Here is an 18,287-nt window from a genome sequence, read left to right as displayed (position 1 = left end):
CATGAATGCATATTAATTTGCGCTGTACTCTTGTACATATAGTACATTTTAACAAATATAATTTAATTCTGTGTTTATTTTTTATTAAAAATATCCTCGCACTCATAGAAATTATTAAAAAAAAAAAAAAATGAAAGTTGCATAATAATATGTACGACACAGTGATACCTAATTGAAAACAAATTTAACTAATATTTTAATAACTTAGTCAAGTTTATTTTTATTAACTTTAAACTTTTAGTGTTAATTACACTGTTGTTAATAATAATTTGCTATAATATAGCTTAAAATCTTGACGTTGACTCAACTTGATTAACACGAGTTAATTTTCTCATCAATTTTACCACATTTGAATAATTTATATTGAACTCATAATACCACAAACACGTATATAGGTATTCCTGGCCAACACTCAGGAAGCATAGCATCCTTAGCGTCTGCCAACTATTACGGTTCGGCGACATCGGGACCAGAACAACACAGTCCAGCCAAGTACCCAGAGAATGGGCATGATACGCTTTCGGACTTCGTCACATTTGTGTGTCAAGAAGCGGAGAGCTCTCAAGGCGCACAGGTATGTAATATCACAACGTATAAAAATAATATTATGTACTTATTATTATTATAATATATCATGTAATTATTGTACCTCAAAATATTAACGTTATATATATATATATATATATATATATATATATATAAAATCGTTCAATACCCAATTTTAAATATTAAATTACAAGACTACCAAAATAGCAAAACATTGAACAAACATATATTATATATATTTTAAACTACCTAAAACGCGCTTGTGCATCAATGAACAACTTTCCATTTTTTATATATATTTTTTTAACAGTAATTTAACTCAGTTATTGTATATTATGCGTCTAAAGTTGCGTGTTTCCTCAATAATCTATGTGACTTATCAATATAATTTAAATGTTTACTTTCGACAATAATTTATAAGAAAATTCCAATTTAATGGCATACGATTTCTTATAGATTGCTATTTCAAAAGACTACATTGAAATATATTGATTTTCCATAGAACTAATTATAATTCTACAAAATTTTTCAAACACGATGTATACTATAATTTTAAATATATATATATTTAAACTTTTAACACTTACCTTTAAATTATTGGCTAATTATATATTAATTATCATGATTGACATGATTGACATTAGTAATATAAAAAAAAATTCCAGCAATTCATTGTATATTTGGTTTGTTATAGTTTAAATAAAAACATTTTCCATCGCACTTTTTATCATACTTATATGTTTATAATATATTTACATTTACATACATAGTTAATTTAGTTGAATTATTCTTCTCCCCTCATTTTACTTGTTGAGTTTCGTTTGTATAATATTTTTCATATTTTTTTACGATTTGCAAATTATATTAATGGTGATAGTAAATAATAATGTATACCTAATTGGAATTAAATTCCAATTCCATAAATAAAACTAATATAATACATGTTTGTTATATGAAATTGCCCCTCTTATGAATGTCATATATATATTACCGTTAGTCATGTATAATATTATGTACATAATGTAGCGAGTGTATTATATTGATTTCACCTAATAATAATTATTAATTACCGTTTACTGTTTTTTTTATGTCCCACGTAGGGATGGGCCTATGGAAATCAGGTTTTACATTAATTTATACATATTTATAAATATATATTATACAGGAAAAATATTTAAAAATTTAAACTTTACGTTAACACTCGGGTATAATGCCAATTCTGACACCGTTTGTCGTAAAATTTTAGAATACATTGTATAATATATAGAATTTATCATATTATGTGTAGTCTACAATTGTATACTATTTCCCATGATTTTTACTAATTTGCATCGTTTTGTTTTCTCTATTGCATTGTAGGCGGGACCCACGCGGAGTCCTAAAATGGCACAATATTATCCGAGCACCATGCTACCACCTCCCCCTCCACCGCCTATGGCGCGGCCAGTAGCTATCATTCGATCTACAGGTAAGTTTCAATACGAGTTACAATTAAATCACTAATAGGTACTATAATATGTAGAATTCCGAACAAGCGCCAACCAATCAGTTATGTTATACTAAAGTTTGTTCGAGGTCGAGTGTGTGCGTTTATAATAATTATGATATGATATACAGTGCTATGAATTGAATGAATGTATTTGTATGTTTTTTTTTGCACAGCTTATAAGAAGTTAGATTCGGTTAAATTGGGGAAAAAAATTGTTTTTTCTTATATATAGTTCAAGTACGATATTTTGCATACGTTTGTATATTTTTGAGTTAAATGCTTGTTTTTATGATTTTTTCCTAGTATTTATATTTTTTCGGTCATTCGATGAAACTATTATGTTATTAGTCAGGTATTTATCTTAAATTGTTATCGGATAATAAAATCATCATTATACTGATATTTATTAACCCGTGATACATTTATAGATTTGTAATCCTAGATAAAATAGGTCTATTTTATTAGAAAAAAGTACATATATAAATAATTTAAAATTTATTGATTTTTATCATCGTTTTTATTAAGACATTGTTTGGCATACTTTAGAATTTTTAATATATATTTCGGAAATTTTCAGTGTATATTTTAAAAGGTATTTTGATTATTTTTAATGCATAAATACATGCTTATTTTAAAATGTATGCTTAAATTTTTTTAGTGCATTCAATTCATAACCCCTGATGATATATTGTAATTTGGATACCTATAAAAAAAAAGCTTAAATCTAAGTGGAGTAGTAAATTAGCATTTTGTGGGGTCACCCGTTACTCTCACTCCACTCACCTATACTTTAAATACTTAAACAATTTATGAGTTTGAATTTTGAATCTTATGTATTGAAATACTCGGTTATCGGAGTATTCTGTTTCATAATATGAAAATAAAAATGTATCTTGTTATTTAAAAAAGTAAAATACTTAACCGATTACTAAAAAATATAATTTTTTAAAAAAACAGTTTTATTTTGACTAGAGATTATAAAAAAAAAACAATTTTTAAATCGTTATAATATACTTTGAAATAATGAGTGTTATTCGATAAAACAATCGTCTTGTTTTCTCATGTTATTCTCATGCGATTGATTAATCAAGGACCTAAAAAAATATCAAAAACCACAAACAGCACAATGTATATCGAGAAATATGATATTGGTTTTCTCGGGTTAAAATAAAATGTACAATTTTTAGTACAAGTCCCGAATTATGGCTTATAGCAACTTGTAAATAGATTAACTAATAATACAAACATGTTATTCATACTTGGATAGAATCTAGACACTCTTAATTATATGTAAGAACTACTGTCAGATGAATATACAATACATTTTTATCTATTGTTAAAAAAAGTTAATTTTACATAGTCTTATAATGTAAATTATAATTATAAGTGTTATGTATAATAATGTCATATACGCTAATCACTTCGTAGAACACGAATAAAACTGAAACACACATAATTTAAAATATAAGCACTTTACCTTGGTATTCTGTACAGCGACTGCTGAAGAAGCCCTTTTTGTCTTCTCTTATTTCTTACACACCTATTATCATATCTTTATCTTTAAATTATGATTATTATTGGCTAACAAATATTTAATGACTATGACTTATTGCTAAATTTGGTTACTTATTACATGATTATAATTGTTTTTTTAATTTATTTGTATACATATCTTTTGTAAAAAATACAACAGTAGATACTACAGCATTCGTATTAATATTCTTGAAAATTATCATATAATCTATGTTAATTTTGTAGTGCATCTGAAACGTAAAAGAATAAGTAGAATAGTTATGTTTCAAAGGTCGCCTGAAATCTCGCACTCAGCAATCGATTTCGCGAACATGGCACATTGCCATATTAACCGCACACTACATTGCACACGCATGTATTATACAGCATGGATAGGCCTTTTTTCGCGTCCTATTTTTCTTACCTTTAAGCTCCGTACTCGATCAATAATGTACACATATCCTATTATTATGTAATAATAATATTTGCACAACACAAACAATACATTAAAATGCGTACAATAGTACTATGTTTATTAAATACAGTTTAGTTTTATTTTATCACTGAACAGTAAACAGTAAGTTTATCGGTCATTTCATGTATTTTTAAAAACCATTTTTGTATTTGTTTTTTTTTTCGTTTTATTATTTGAAGTTATAAAAAAATACTGTTTTGAGTTTAACTGCAGTGATACAAAAAATAATGTTGCATTAAAATTCTCAGAAAAATAGTCTGATTCGGAATATGAATACAATAAATTAATATTCCATTTGAAAAAGTAAAAAAAAAAACCTTAAACAATTATATCAATAAATAAAATGTTATATTGCGGTGACTTAAATTGTACATTGTAATTTATTCAAATTTTGATTTTTGGAATTTTTTTTATATACTAGACCATATTTTCAAATTCTTAAGATTTTTAATACTATTTAAGGAGAGTCAAGTGACGATATAATCTTCTGTTTTTATATCCTTAGTATTATACAATTTAAATAATTCAAAACTGCTCGTTTGAATTTTGATTTTACATCAACATTTTCAGATAGATTATCAGCTAAATAATTAACTATATAAAAATGGAATTTTCATTTAAAAACAGAAGTTTTTGTATCCACAGAATAGTCTTTTAAGTAATTTAAAAAAATCTCGAGAATTTGTAAACATGATATTTAAGTATATTTAAAAATTCCAAAATTATATTTTGAATAGTTGCATCATTGAAAAAGAAATGAGGCGAGTATACTTGGTGAATCGTCCTACATAGAGAACGAGTACTAGGAATAACCTACTTACAAGAAATAGGTGATATTTTGCAGATACTAATAAATTATTAGTTTATTTATTAGCAATTGCATATATGTATTGGAATAAGCTTTTTGAAATCTGATGAACATTGTCCCCGATTTAGATCATTCTTATTAAAATAACTCTTATTTTGTTTTGCATATTCTGCATATTTCAACGTTTTTACCTATTAAATGCATATTGAATACATATTTGTAGTTTTATAGTGCATATTATTATTTATAACACATATATTCGTTTTTCGTCGTATTGTCATGTTCACAGCCACATAATATACGTTTGAACACATTAAGGAACTTATTCTGATCATCCAATGCAATAAATTAAAATAAGAATTCAATTTTTGTTTTCTGTTTTTATTAAGAGGACGTTATGGTTATACCCGCATATTATGTTGTCTTTGTCTTAATAATGTAGATCATAGCAAATTTTCGTTCAGCAGAACACATTTTGTGATGTTAACTTTAATATTAGAGTAAATTTACCTATTATCAAGTTTAAAGTTAAAAATATTTGGGGCATCAAATAGGATTTTATTGATATCTTAATTTTCAAGTGAGTTATGTTTATGTAAAATATTAATACTTAAAAAATGCTCATAACTCGCTTAAAAATTAAGATACCAATAAAAGCCTAGAGTTACCCTAGATAATATTCTTATCTTTAAATTTGATAATAGGTAAATTTACTCTAATATTAAAGCTAACATCACACTATTTGTTCTACTGAACAAAAATTTGCTATGATCTACATTAGTAAGACAGAGACAACACATGCGGGTATAACGCGTCCTCTTAATATGAGCTAATACTTTATAGATCGATATTGAAGATACAAAATGTTAAATGGCGACAAAGACGACAAAATACTTTAAAAGCTTTTTTAAACTTTTTTAATACCGTATTAATTAATAAATATTTTTACATAATTTTACATAATACATTTACGTATTAATATATTTTACATATTTTTATATGATTTGAAAGAAAATTTTAAGTGCATATTTAAAGATAAATACATATTTTATAACATATTACAACATTTTTAGAAGCATATTTTGAGGATTTTTGTGCATATAAATTCGGTCCCTAACTAATAATCAATGTGTGTACAACAATAATATTATTGTAAATAATAATAATATAAATTACACTTATTAACAATTGACGTTCGACACACGCGTGGTTGCAGGTGAGCTGACCATTGCTCCGTCTAACTCGCCACCGACTTCCAACACGCCACCGATGGGCGGCGGAGGTGGCGGTGATGGATCGCCGGGTGGCGGAAGAGATTCCGATCAAAGTCCGCCGCCGATGAGTGGTCAACTATCCGAGTCACAGCTGTCCGGCGGCGGCCGGAGCGTGGTGACCGGCGGCAGCCCGTTTACCGTGTCTACCAACCGCGATTACCATTTCTCGCACATACAACACGGCCAGGTACCGTATACGTTCAACTTGCCAGCTCACGATTACAACCCGTCAAATTATTAACGTTTTTATTTTTCTCTTACCATTTTTTTTTTTTTTTTTTTTGATTTGTTTGTTTGTTTGTTAGTTTGTTTTTTTTTTGTCCGTTTGTTTTTGCGCAATAACAACAATGTTTTTCATAAATATATGACCTAACACATTTCCCCACCCCCTTCATCCTGTGCCTGTGACGTATATATTATTTTCATACACATATACGGTTAAGTACACTATGCTTGTCGTTTTTTATTTTGTTATGATTTCCATAACAAACTATATTTTATCTCAATCAACTCGCATTTATCACCAGTCATCGGTAATCACATATTATTATTGTCATAGCCGGAAATCCCGTATACAAGTATACTAAGGATGGTCTGACTGTCCGAGCCATGTACAAGTAATATGATAAATACCCACCATACTTTGACCAAAATTAAATTATTTTTCTCGGACCTAATGATTTACGTAGTTTTGGAACTTTTTTCGTATTCAAATACGACGGGTACGATACCGCATTTCAACGGCCTGTTCACGATCCATTATACAATTATACAAATGCACACGCCACATATTCTGTATCGTGTGTTTATGTAAATAATATATACGTCGAGTAACCACCAATATAATAATAATATATTATACAGACACCACCCGGAAAAGTGCGTCCCATTTGTACATTCGAGCTTTGCTTAGCCGGCAGTATTATCGCGTTTTATAGTTTGTTGTTGTTGTTATTGTTGTTGTTTTTTTTATCGTTTTTTTATTTGTTTTTACCGCACACGGTCCCGAATACCGTCTGTTTATATACATATATAATATATACTTACGTCTGTAAAGATTGTGTTTTGATATTAATTATATCCATCAAAAATGTAAATTTTCTTACATCCGTTTGCGTTTTCGCCGCGTGTTGATATATTGTAACAAACGCGTTAGCCCCCCTATATATATATAATAATAAAAATAATAATAATTAAGATGCATAATTTACACGCAGTTTAGTAACTTTCATTTTTTCGTTATTTTTGTGTTTTATATTATAAATAATATTATTATCGTGTATAACTTTTGTATAATCATCGTTAGAATAAACTGTTTTGGTACTTAAAGTACATACTACAACTGTATTGCAACTATATAAATAAAATTAATAATTATTATGTAATATTGTATATCTGTAAAACGTTTAAACGTCATAAACGCTATATAGGTTAATATACGAATGGACCACGAGGTTCATAAAATACTAAAATGTGCCATTCTATTATGTTTTAATGTATTATAACGACGTTTACTAAAGTGAATCAATAAATGTAAATTTGAGTGTACATAATATACTAAAGTGCAATAAAATACCCATTGTAGAGAGATGCAGTTATTAAATTAGGTATAATACTTATACGTAGTACCTATATATTATTATATAAACCTATGTGTTATTATTATTTTTATTAATTATTATTATTGTAATATATTTTATAAGAATTATTATACAGTTATTATTATTGTCAGTGCATTATTAGTTGTGTGTGTGTCTAACCTAATACATAGACGACATTGTGAATATGTTTATATTAATATTATATAGATTTTCGACCATGACTTATATTATGATATATGTATAGGCGTAACTACATCGCTGTTACTGCCTTATATATTATAATTATTATTGTATTATTAAATTTCCATCTGTAGCGTTTACATAGGTAATGAACAAAATTAAACATCAGTTGTTTTGAAATTAAACGTTCATCGCGACGAATACGTTTGTTAGAATAAATAATTTATACAGTAAGAACTGATTATTAAAACTTCCATATTATGTTCAATTAGTTCATGTAAATTATCTGCAAAGAAAAAATATTTTTAAAAAAAACGTAAAATTCGTAAGCATTCGATATCATTCAGTTTTTAATGCATTTGATGTAGGTACTATAATATCATACCTTGCTGATTTTAATACAATTATATTAAACGTGAAACGATTATTAGTCGAACTTTGAAGACATTATTTTTGTATACATTTTCTCAGTTTTCTCTGCAGTAATTGGTAATGTGTTTAGCCGGTTTAATTACACGAATAAATCTTTTAACGTTTTGCGTAATAATATAATATAATACTTAACTTTAAAATAAATTTTGTTATTTATTCTTTAAATTGGAATTTTTTTTTACAAATGTGTATTAAAATAATTAATTTTTAACTAAAAAATTTACCTCTCACGGAATAATTTTTCTCAATATTGCAGTTTTAAAATAATGTTATTTTTAATTTTTTAATATATTTTATTATTCATTACAAGTTACAACATTTAAAAAATAAACGTTTCACAACAGTGAAATCTTCTTCTTCTTCTATAATATTATCGTGTCTTCTCGTTCGTTCGATTTATCTTGCAAATTAATTCCAATCCAAAAAATTTAAATACGAAAGATATAAAAAAGAAAAAATTAGATATCTTACAAACATGAACCAGAAATTCCAGTTTACTAAAATAATATGACTATAATATAAACTACGTAGGTATACAACGACACTGCATCGTACGTATTTCTCTCATATATGACTTGGAATATTGATCAAGTGATATTTTGCATACCTACAATGCCGCGTATATATATATATATATATATATTATTATTATTATACTTATTATACCCACGAAATCACTTGCATCGCTAGAATGCAGTACAAATTTAATTTCAACACCAATTTAAAATAAAATTCGGTCGTCTGACATTTCATTCATTGTGCAATTGAATAATTACAATTATATTACGCGTTAAATACTCGGAGAATATACCTAACCATAAAATATTTGGCAGATAACTCAAAATTCTAGACAAAAAAGAAAATATCAAAAAAATTGTCTTTCCAATTCTTGGGGTGTTGATAAAGGTTTTCGTCTGGTTTGAAATTGTTTTGAAACGTTTTCGTGTCGCATTTGGACTTAGTAATAGTCGACCTCAGTATCGTGCATTGTGGAGGTACATATATCATATATGCATGTATACGGCGGAAAATGAAGAGCCGGAACAAACTTCGTGGGCGTTTTCACCGATATATTTTTTTTTATATTCATCGTTTACGTGCCAAGGACGGCGTTCCGTCGGCAGTAGGTCGCGCTTGGAAAATTGCATGCAATAATATAATATATCTACATTATTTTATATGAGCTATACTCGTATATTCTATATTCTATAAATAAGAACGATAATATAACGATGCTATTCTAAAAAATATAGATAATGATTTATAGTGTATCTTTATTTCATATGCACTGTGCAAAATACATTAAAGATACAAAAATATAAATAAATATTTTAAATATAAGTATGGTTTACATTCTATAAATATATCGAGTTCGACACGTGTAATGTATACTACATTAGATTGTGCTAGAATAGAATGAAGTGACAAAAAAATTAAAAAGCCCAGTCGAAAATCAAACCCCCCGTACTTAAAATATTTTATTTTAGGTATAATATTATTAAAATATTTACAATACAAACCGATCATCGTATAATAACATATACTATTTTGTACTTCATAGACTACTACTTCATAACTGCACGTACACGTAGGTACGTATGTGTAATTATACAATATATTCGATACAATAGTTTTACTATCAATTACTGAATTGCGCACACAAGCGAGCCGAAAACTTACCGCCCATCCCACTCGATCAATCGTCGTGTCTATGTAACTATTGAAATTGTTAATTTTTCCTTTATTCTTTCTATGTTATACGATTCAACTGCATCCAGTAACTAAATAATGTGCAATAATAATGTGTATATATATATGTTTATACACTTTAGAAGATAAAGTTGAGTGATACTATTATTTTTTCTTTATTCTTTCCGTAGTATCTAATATTATTTAAAATACACTATATTAATATATAATTATGATATGTATTATGTTTTGTTATTGTTTCTGTTTGTTAATAGATGTTTGTGTTACGTAATAATTCATTTGTCTTACGCATTGTAATTGTACAAGATAAATAATCGATTAATTAAAAACCAGAAATTTAACCGTTTTAGTGATTATGTTACAATTATGTCAACAATATGTCGGTGATTATATTATTGTTCTGATGAAAATAAACCACACATATATTTATATATATAAATATAATATAGTTAGAGTGTAATTATTGTATAATAGTGCGTTCACTTATGTTTTAATATGCTAATAAGTTTTTGTTTATTCTTTTTATATATATTATATTATTATTATTTTGTAAAACCAATACGTTTTCAACTACCAAAGTATATATATATATATATATATAAATACTAAATATTTCTTTTTGTATAACTATGTGTAGTAGAAAATAGAATCTGTTTTGTGATATTGAAACTCCTTGTATTGTACATATACATACATATTATATATACGCATAAAAATGACGTGTTTTATTGCCTCGTCCACATGGCTGCGGAACTAGTCGGTGATACCGATTTTGATATTTACGATCATTTCATTTATAGCAAAAAAAAAAATACCGTCGCGATATAATGAGATATTACACGCCTGCCCATGATCGCGGACAATTATTATACAATTGTACTCACACGTACGTACGTTGTATTGCGGCAGTAGCGTCGACGTCTATATCTCCTGTTTCATTGCGCGCTGAGGATAATCGTTAGTCTTCGTGTCAGCACTTGGCGGAAACTGTGCCAAGAAGTCACCGAGATGTAAAAATAACATAATATAATAATTTAAAATTTGTTTTTTTTCGTGAATATTTGTTTAAAACGGGTCTTAATGTTAATACTACAATATTATTGTCCAATAATGTACCCATTACACGGCGATTTTGTGTGTCCGTCTTTGTGTGTGTGTTTCTTAACCAATAATAATACACGCATACTCATCTGCAGCTTTAATATTGCTGCAACTAATGGTTTACTTTTTTGCCTTTCTTTTTTAATTCTTTTTCAGCATTGTAATACTAACGCCATGCGTACAGTACCCACAAACAGTAGATCAAAAAATAATAATCAAGAGGATGTTTTTGACAAAAAATGCATGTAGAGATACTAAAAAGTATCTGATTACGTCCCTAAAATAATCAAATATCACATTATAGAATGGGTTAATAATTGTATTATTCAATAAAAATATAAACTATACATTTTTAACAGTATACGTAGCTATTACCTAATAACTTATAATAACCAGTTTTAATAATTAAATTTTATTTATTTTTAATTTGTATGCATATTAGTTTTACTCCTATAAGGTTTTTAAAATGTTCTTTGATATCTTAAATATGAAATTTGAAAAATCTATAGAATTTACAAAAAATAATCTATAAATATCGAATATAAAAATATTTAAAAAAAAAAATGTTTATTCTGAAAAAAATCCTAAATTTACAATTTAATACTACTGATTTTACATCATACATTCAGTGTCAGATCTAGGGGAACAAGTGGGTATCCCTGTCCCTGGCGCTCTTAAGTATGTAAAAAATATTAATCCCCGTAGCTAATACTGTGTAAGGGTGTTACATTTTTATTAGCCCCGGGCGTCAAATGTCCTAGATCTAGCGCTGCATACAATATGGATTATAATTTGGTCTGAAGAAATGTGTACGACTAAAAGAAAAAAATATGTGAAATTCATAGACACCTTAACTGATATGAATACATCAAAGAGTATCTTACATCTAATAGGCATTGGTTTTGTTTTTATCACAAAACTATCGGACAATGTGAATCAATATTTTATATAAATACATACTGTTTGCGCTTTACTGGGTCACTAAGCATCATTATATTCTGAGGTTAATACTAACCTACGTGAAACATCCAAAAACACTGATGCTCCTTCACGACGTCCCAACGTAGTACAGACACCAGACTCCTAGTCGACCCAATTTGAATAAGACATTTGTAGGTTGATACAGTAATTTAAATATGGTTTATTAGTTTATTGGTTTTTTGGCATAAATGATTTAATCATGACGGTAGGTACACCTACCTATACTATATAGTTTTACGATTGTTGACACAGCGTGCCAACAATAAAAATGTTTACCCTCCACCTGATGTAATTGTGTATAGTCTTTCGCAGATTAGGTGAGGATAATTCAATCTATATTTACGCGAAAAAGCCGCTGCAGTTTTATGGTTCTCTTAAAGTTCAATATTTAGAGAAACTGTGAATAAATGATCGATTGTTGAAAATTTGTTTTAAGACTCGCGTATTTTTGTTTTTTTTTTCTGAGAAAATCATTCTTGAATCAATTTTAATTTAAACACTTTTATGGGAATTCTGACAAATATAATATCTACAATTGACAGAAATTGAGTATCTACTAGCTACTATCGACCTCATTATACAATCGATTCGGCTGTAGTAAGTTAATATATTTTAATGTAGAACACATGACATTGCATTTAAATGTGTACATCTAAAGTATTAGTCAATCATCAATAAAATAACGATTGTCGATATAATTTCCGATATTTCTGAGTCACCGAAATCATCTGTGTAATGATAACCATGTAGATAATATTGTATATTTACCATATTATCATTATTTTCGACAAACGTTCCAGATTTATCTTAATACAACGGTCTCGGTTAATACTACCTTGTCTCAAGTCGCACGTGTCAAATGACTAATAATTAAAAAATAAAATAAAAACACTTTGTAATGGTAACGGCAACACTTTTTATGCACTTTTTTGTCTACAGATTTTAACGATCGGACCTGCAACCTAACCAATTACGCCGACTGTGTGATAGTGTGCGCAATGTGCATAACGTATTTAATAGGGGCCGAGAAGTTGTTGCACCTAAACTGTATTTCATCTATAGTTAAAGAAAAATAAATCACGCTTAAGTACATAAAATCGCATCTCATTACGGTTATTTTACATGAAAAAAGAAACTTCAACGACTTTTCTGCCCCATATCGAATAATACATTAAACATTTTTATTACCGCATTGCGGTGTATGACATCTTCTTCTATTGTTTTATACTGTTATATTATCATCATTGTTCTATACATGTATGTTGTGTGTGTGTGTATATTACACAATAGTTGTTCAGCTATTCGAACATTGGCACCGTGAACACGGTAACCGGAGTGATAAGCCCCACCAACCTGAGCCTGCTATCCAACCCGGGCGGCAGTCCATCGTCGTCTTCGGGCGGTGGCAACGGCGGCGGCAGTAGGTCTCGTGGACACTCACAGACGACGTTGCCGCGTTGGAATACGCAGTGTTCGTCCGGACCGCCATTCATCACACTTGACGAGGACTACATGATGACGCCACTGATGTCCGGCAATGGCGGACAAGGCAATGGTGCCACACTGATTGACGATGGCAAGTATATTTAAGTATATTGTATATAATATATTACGCTAATAAGATGACAGAGGACAGTGCTCATGTATAAAGGTGGACATTAACAGTTAATGTATTACTATAGGTATCTAGTAAAAAATCAAAGTTATTTCCAAAGGTTAATTCATTCATATTTTTTAATTTCACATGTATTTAAAATACTAAAGTATTCATTTTAATAACTTATATTTTTTCAATTTAATTGAAAAAATAATATGTCAAGTTTATATTTATATATTTTGGGTGTTCCTTTTATCATACACAACACTAATTATTTCAAAATGTATAAATGTTTTTGAAAAAAATATCCTAAAGTATAATATGATATTATAATGGAAATATTCTCTTAGTCGATTGTTATAATAGGCAACAAGTATTAAAACTTTATCATATTAAGAATTTGGCGTCTAGCAGTTAAAGGACAAAAAAAAATGGGGAAAATAAAATCTAACCATTTCAATCGAGACAAAATAAACAGTTATGATGACAACTCACTACTTAGTAGTACCTACATAATATCGAAGAAATTGTGGGCCATCCTACGTTTCATTGATTATTGATATTAGATTATTATTCAACTTAAACATAGCCCACTGGAATTAAAATATAAACCGATCAAAAAATGCGGAATTCTCCCACCTTCTTATGCGCATGGCTCAACGATATTCAATTTGTTATGATTATACACATATTTGTTGTAGAATTATTGTATTTTGATCCTTATATTTACACTTGGGAGTGGACTTATTTTAATAAAATTGAACACTGATTTAATTAATAAATTTAAATGGAACCAAGAAAATTGCGTCAACAATAACTTACGACTTGATATGATTATATAGATATAATGTCAAAATCTTCATATTATGTTAATATATTAAGTACTGTGTGTACATTATTTTGTATAGTTTTTATAATTCGCATTTTAATCATTTAAACCTATGCTCTTTCACGTATTCAGACAGAAATACTTAATGTACAAACTATAATTTAATCGTATTTTGTACGTTTTACAGACAGATATTTTAATAGTGTAGTTCACCAGACGGACGGTATGGATAGGATGGACACAAGTGAATCTCAACACATCCAATCGTCGAATTCAGGTGGTCGGAACACCCCGAACTCGGTTGACGGACAAGACAACATAAGCAAACCGCAGACGTAGCCAATACATTTATGGAAATCGAATATTCGTATTATATAATATAGGCAATTCATTCTAGTTAATTATATTATAATTATTATTATTATTATTATTATTATTATTATTATTATTATTATTACTACTATTATGGACATTTTCATACGTGTAAAATAAATATCTTATATTACAATTTAAATAAATTTAAAATAAAAGAAAACCGAACGAACAACTTTATTGTTGTTGATATAGTCAATAAGGATAATTTATAAAATAAAGTGTATTGCTTTACTGTTTTTATAAGTCACGAATACAGTTATATTAATTAAATCCATTGTTTTTTAACTAGGCTATATGAAGTTTGTTTTATTTCAACAGTTGAATCCGATTAATATATTTATACGGAAATAGCTGATATGAATTAAGATGTATATTAATATTGTATTTGCTTGGAGTAAAATTATTTTTTAGTTATTAAAACTCCAAGTAAAATGCAATAAACTATTTTTATTAACAAAATAAATTATATATATATATATATATATAATATACTTTACACTAAGATTTTAAAATGTATAAGCGCATTGGTATTTAATTTTTCTCTTTAATCAATTATCCACATTCGATAAAAAAAAATGTGTGTTCAGTAGTTACAATTTTTAATGTTAGCAATTAGCTATAATATAGAGTATAGTGTATATAATACAATAGTAAGTGGAGTATATTTTGTCAATTTTAAAAATAACTGCGAATTTTTTTATTTTTGATTTTAAGCAGAGTAATGAAGCAGAGTATAATGATGATTAATTGATTTTACAATGATGTGCAATGTTTTTTTTAATTATTTATTTAGTGTATAGTGTATGTACAATTACCTTTTAGATCAGTGAAAATACTCCAATCTCCAACTTCAATATCTTTTATGATAGGAAAGTAAATCTATTAGGTTCGTTAAGAAAAAAATCTTAGTACTTTTCTTAATAATTGAAAACACTAAAAATAAAATTAGATAAGTATGTTACAGTGATGTATGTACGAGTATTAAATTTTAACCCAATTATATATCATTACGAGAAACGATTCTGAGTGGAGACAATCTTTCACTATCACCTACATTATTAAGTTACATTTTTTGATATCACTGTTAAAGTAATTTATTGAACTATTCGTAATATAGTAAGTTAAATTAATTTTTGTCTAAGACATTAGATTTGAAAATGTCATTATGTGTATAAAAAATAATAAAATAATTACATACGTAAAAGTTCTGTCCCCAAGAACAATGTTCCTTTTTAAACTATACAAATATAATTAATATCGTTTTTATAGTTAAATTATACAATTTGGCCCAAATTTGATCTTAGAATATAATTAATATTCTAAATGAGAGGTTTCAATTCAAAATGGACTTTTTCCATTTTTTAACAAAATCGAGTTAGGTATTAATTCTAATAGAAATAATGGCGGGAAATCGAATGGCGAGGTTAATTTTTGGCTAATCTCACTTATTCCCATTCCCTATGAAATAGTTGATTGAAAATCGAGTTTTTCTGCAAAACGTTCCTTTTCTAGGTGTATGTTTGAATCAAAATGATTTATTTTCAATTTCCTGCAAAATTCACTTTTTCCTCATATGTCAGCATAGGAGAAACAAATTTTTCATAGCAAAATATGCTATTTCCTTAATTTCTGAGCAAAACGTTCCTTTTCCATTTTTTATCAAAAAGTTCTTTTTCCTTTATAGTTATAATATATGTTTAATATTTTGATTATGGATTTTTTTCAAAACGAACTTATTTTATATTGTAATCATCTCATAAACAAAAAAAAAAGTTATTAAATTTTTAATAATTAAAATATAAATTTGTACGCAGGGAAATTAAATATTTTTAATTTATATTTAAAAAAATGTTTACATATCATTCCGAACTTCAATAGAACTATAGAAATCATAGATAACAAGTTCAGTTTTTGAGGGAAAATTGTGGTGGCCTATCCATCTCTATTGTGATCAATAACAAAAATAAAAAACCATTAAAAAATAAAAAAAATATTGTGAACATTTATTTACGTTAAATTAGTGTATATTAGTAATAATTAATTACTCTTAATATTACAATACAATATTATCAATATTATTATGAAAAGAATACGGGCCATAAAACTATTGGAGGCAGCAAAATCAGTAAGTTGTTTTTATCTACATAGCTCAAAATATTATTATTATTTTTAATAAAGTAAGTACTTAAAGCCATTTCTTTAATATGTTAGGGACTACAGCGTAAACGATTATCATATGATAGATCTATTAAAGGAAACCTTTCTAATGTCCACGATGATAAAACAGATTATATTATACCAAAGGCTGATCATCCAAGTAATGTAAATTGTTTGTGGATAATATGATAAAGGCATTATTTTAAAGTAATTCACTTTAATTCACATAAAACTGTTGATTAGTCATTTTTTATAAAATATTTATTTTATTTATCCAAATACATAATGTATATAATTTAGTGTGTATGTTTATATTTTAAATCTTACATCAGTATATCATAAAAGGAAGCTAATTTATTATTTTTAACATGAAATGTCCATTCTTATCAATTTAATTAATTTATTTAGGATAAAGTACGCAGTTGGTTACAGTCAGTTGATTTCAACAGTGTACCAGAATAAAATATTTCTAATGTTCATGTTAATAGAACAGAGCCTGTTTATCCAAATAATGTGAGTTGTTCATGAATATCCTAAAGATATAATATTTAAGTAAATTTTATTATTCTGCAAAACTGTTGCTTTATCTTTTTTTATTAAATATATACATATTTTATCTTATAAGAACTACCATAAACAGACATAATACATAAGATCAACTACTTATCTATTAATATATTATTAAAGAATGTTAAATAGAAGTAAAAATATTTTATAACATAACTAAATAGGATATTATTTTGATGCTGACAGATATTTTTTATTTATTTGTATTTTATTCATAATTATTGATAATAATATTATTAATAATTATTTCAAACCCTGAATAAAATATAAATTTTGAAACCGAGAAATTTTTTTTCGTTTTTTATTTGGATTTTGGATATTGGTATTTATTTTTTTCGATTTTGATTTCGATTTCGGATACTGGTATTTATTTATTTTTCGATTTCGGGTTTATTTTGATTACCGGAATTGATTGCCACTGATTTTAAATATTGAACTATTTCACTGTACGGTTAAGTGGTAGTGCCACAAATCATTTCATGATAAAGCCATTAAAACTTCAACAATAGATTATATTATGAGTTAATACAATATTAATAATTTGATATTATTCTAAGATTTCTTTGAATAAATCCAACACGTTTTTTCTACGTTATACCTAAGTTATAATATAGATTTATAAATGTAAAATTTCTAATTAAACGTAAAGGAAC

The 18,287-nt window shown here is 27.2% G+C and overlaps 1 protein-coding gene across 6 annotated transcripts in view; it reads left to right on the top strand.

The window, feature by feature from the left end:
- Window positions 1–15,037, top strand: part of LOC113555943 (nuclear factor 1 X-type) — a 142,827-nt gene extending 127,790 nt beyond the window's left edge. For 5 of the 6 annotated variants that reach the window (XM_026960583.2, XM_026960581.1, XM_026960582.1 and 2 more), the window contains 5 exons: window positions 396–574; window positions 1,906–2,014; window positions 6,047–6,291; window positions 13,400–13,685; window positions 14,723–14,874. In XM_026960583.2, the coding sequence (XP_026816384.1) occupies window positions 396–574; window positions 1,906–2,014; window positions 6,047–6,291; window positions 13,400–13,685; window positions 14,723–14,874 (971 nt within the window). Of the gene's footprint in view, window positions 1–395; window positions 575–1,905; window positions 2,015–6,046; window positions 6,292–13,399; window positions 13,686–14,722 lie in introns of all 6 variants that reach the window. The other variant, XM_026960580.2, reaches the window with a different exon arrangement.
- The last annotated feature ends 3,250 nt before the right edge of the window (window positions 15,038–18,287 follow it).

The sequence above is a fragment of the Rhopalosiphum maidis genome, chromosome 3 (assembly GCF_003676215.2).
Source record: "Rhopalosiphum maidis isolate BTI-1 chromosome 3, ASM367621v3, whole genome shotgun sequence".
Classification (NCBI taxonomy): domain Eukaryota; kingdom Metazoa; phylum Arthropoda; class Insecta; order Hemiptera; family Aphididae; genus Rhopalosiphum; species Rhopalosiphum maidis.
The sequence above is the reverse complement of the archived record's forward strand: the minus strand, read 5'-3'. Positions and strand labels throughout refer to the sequence as shown.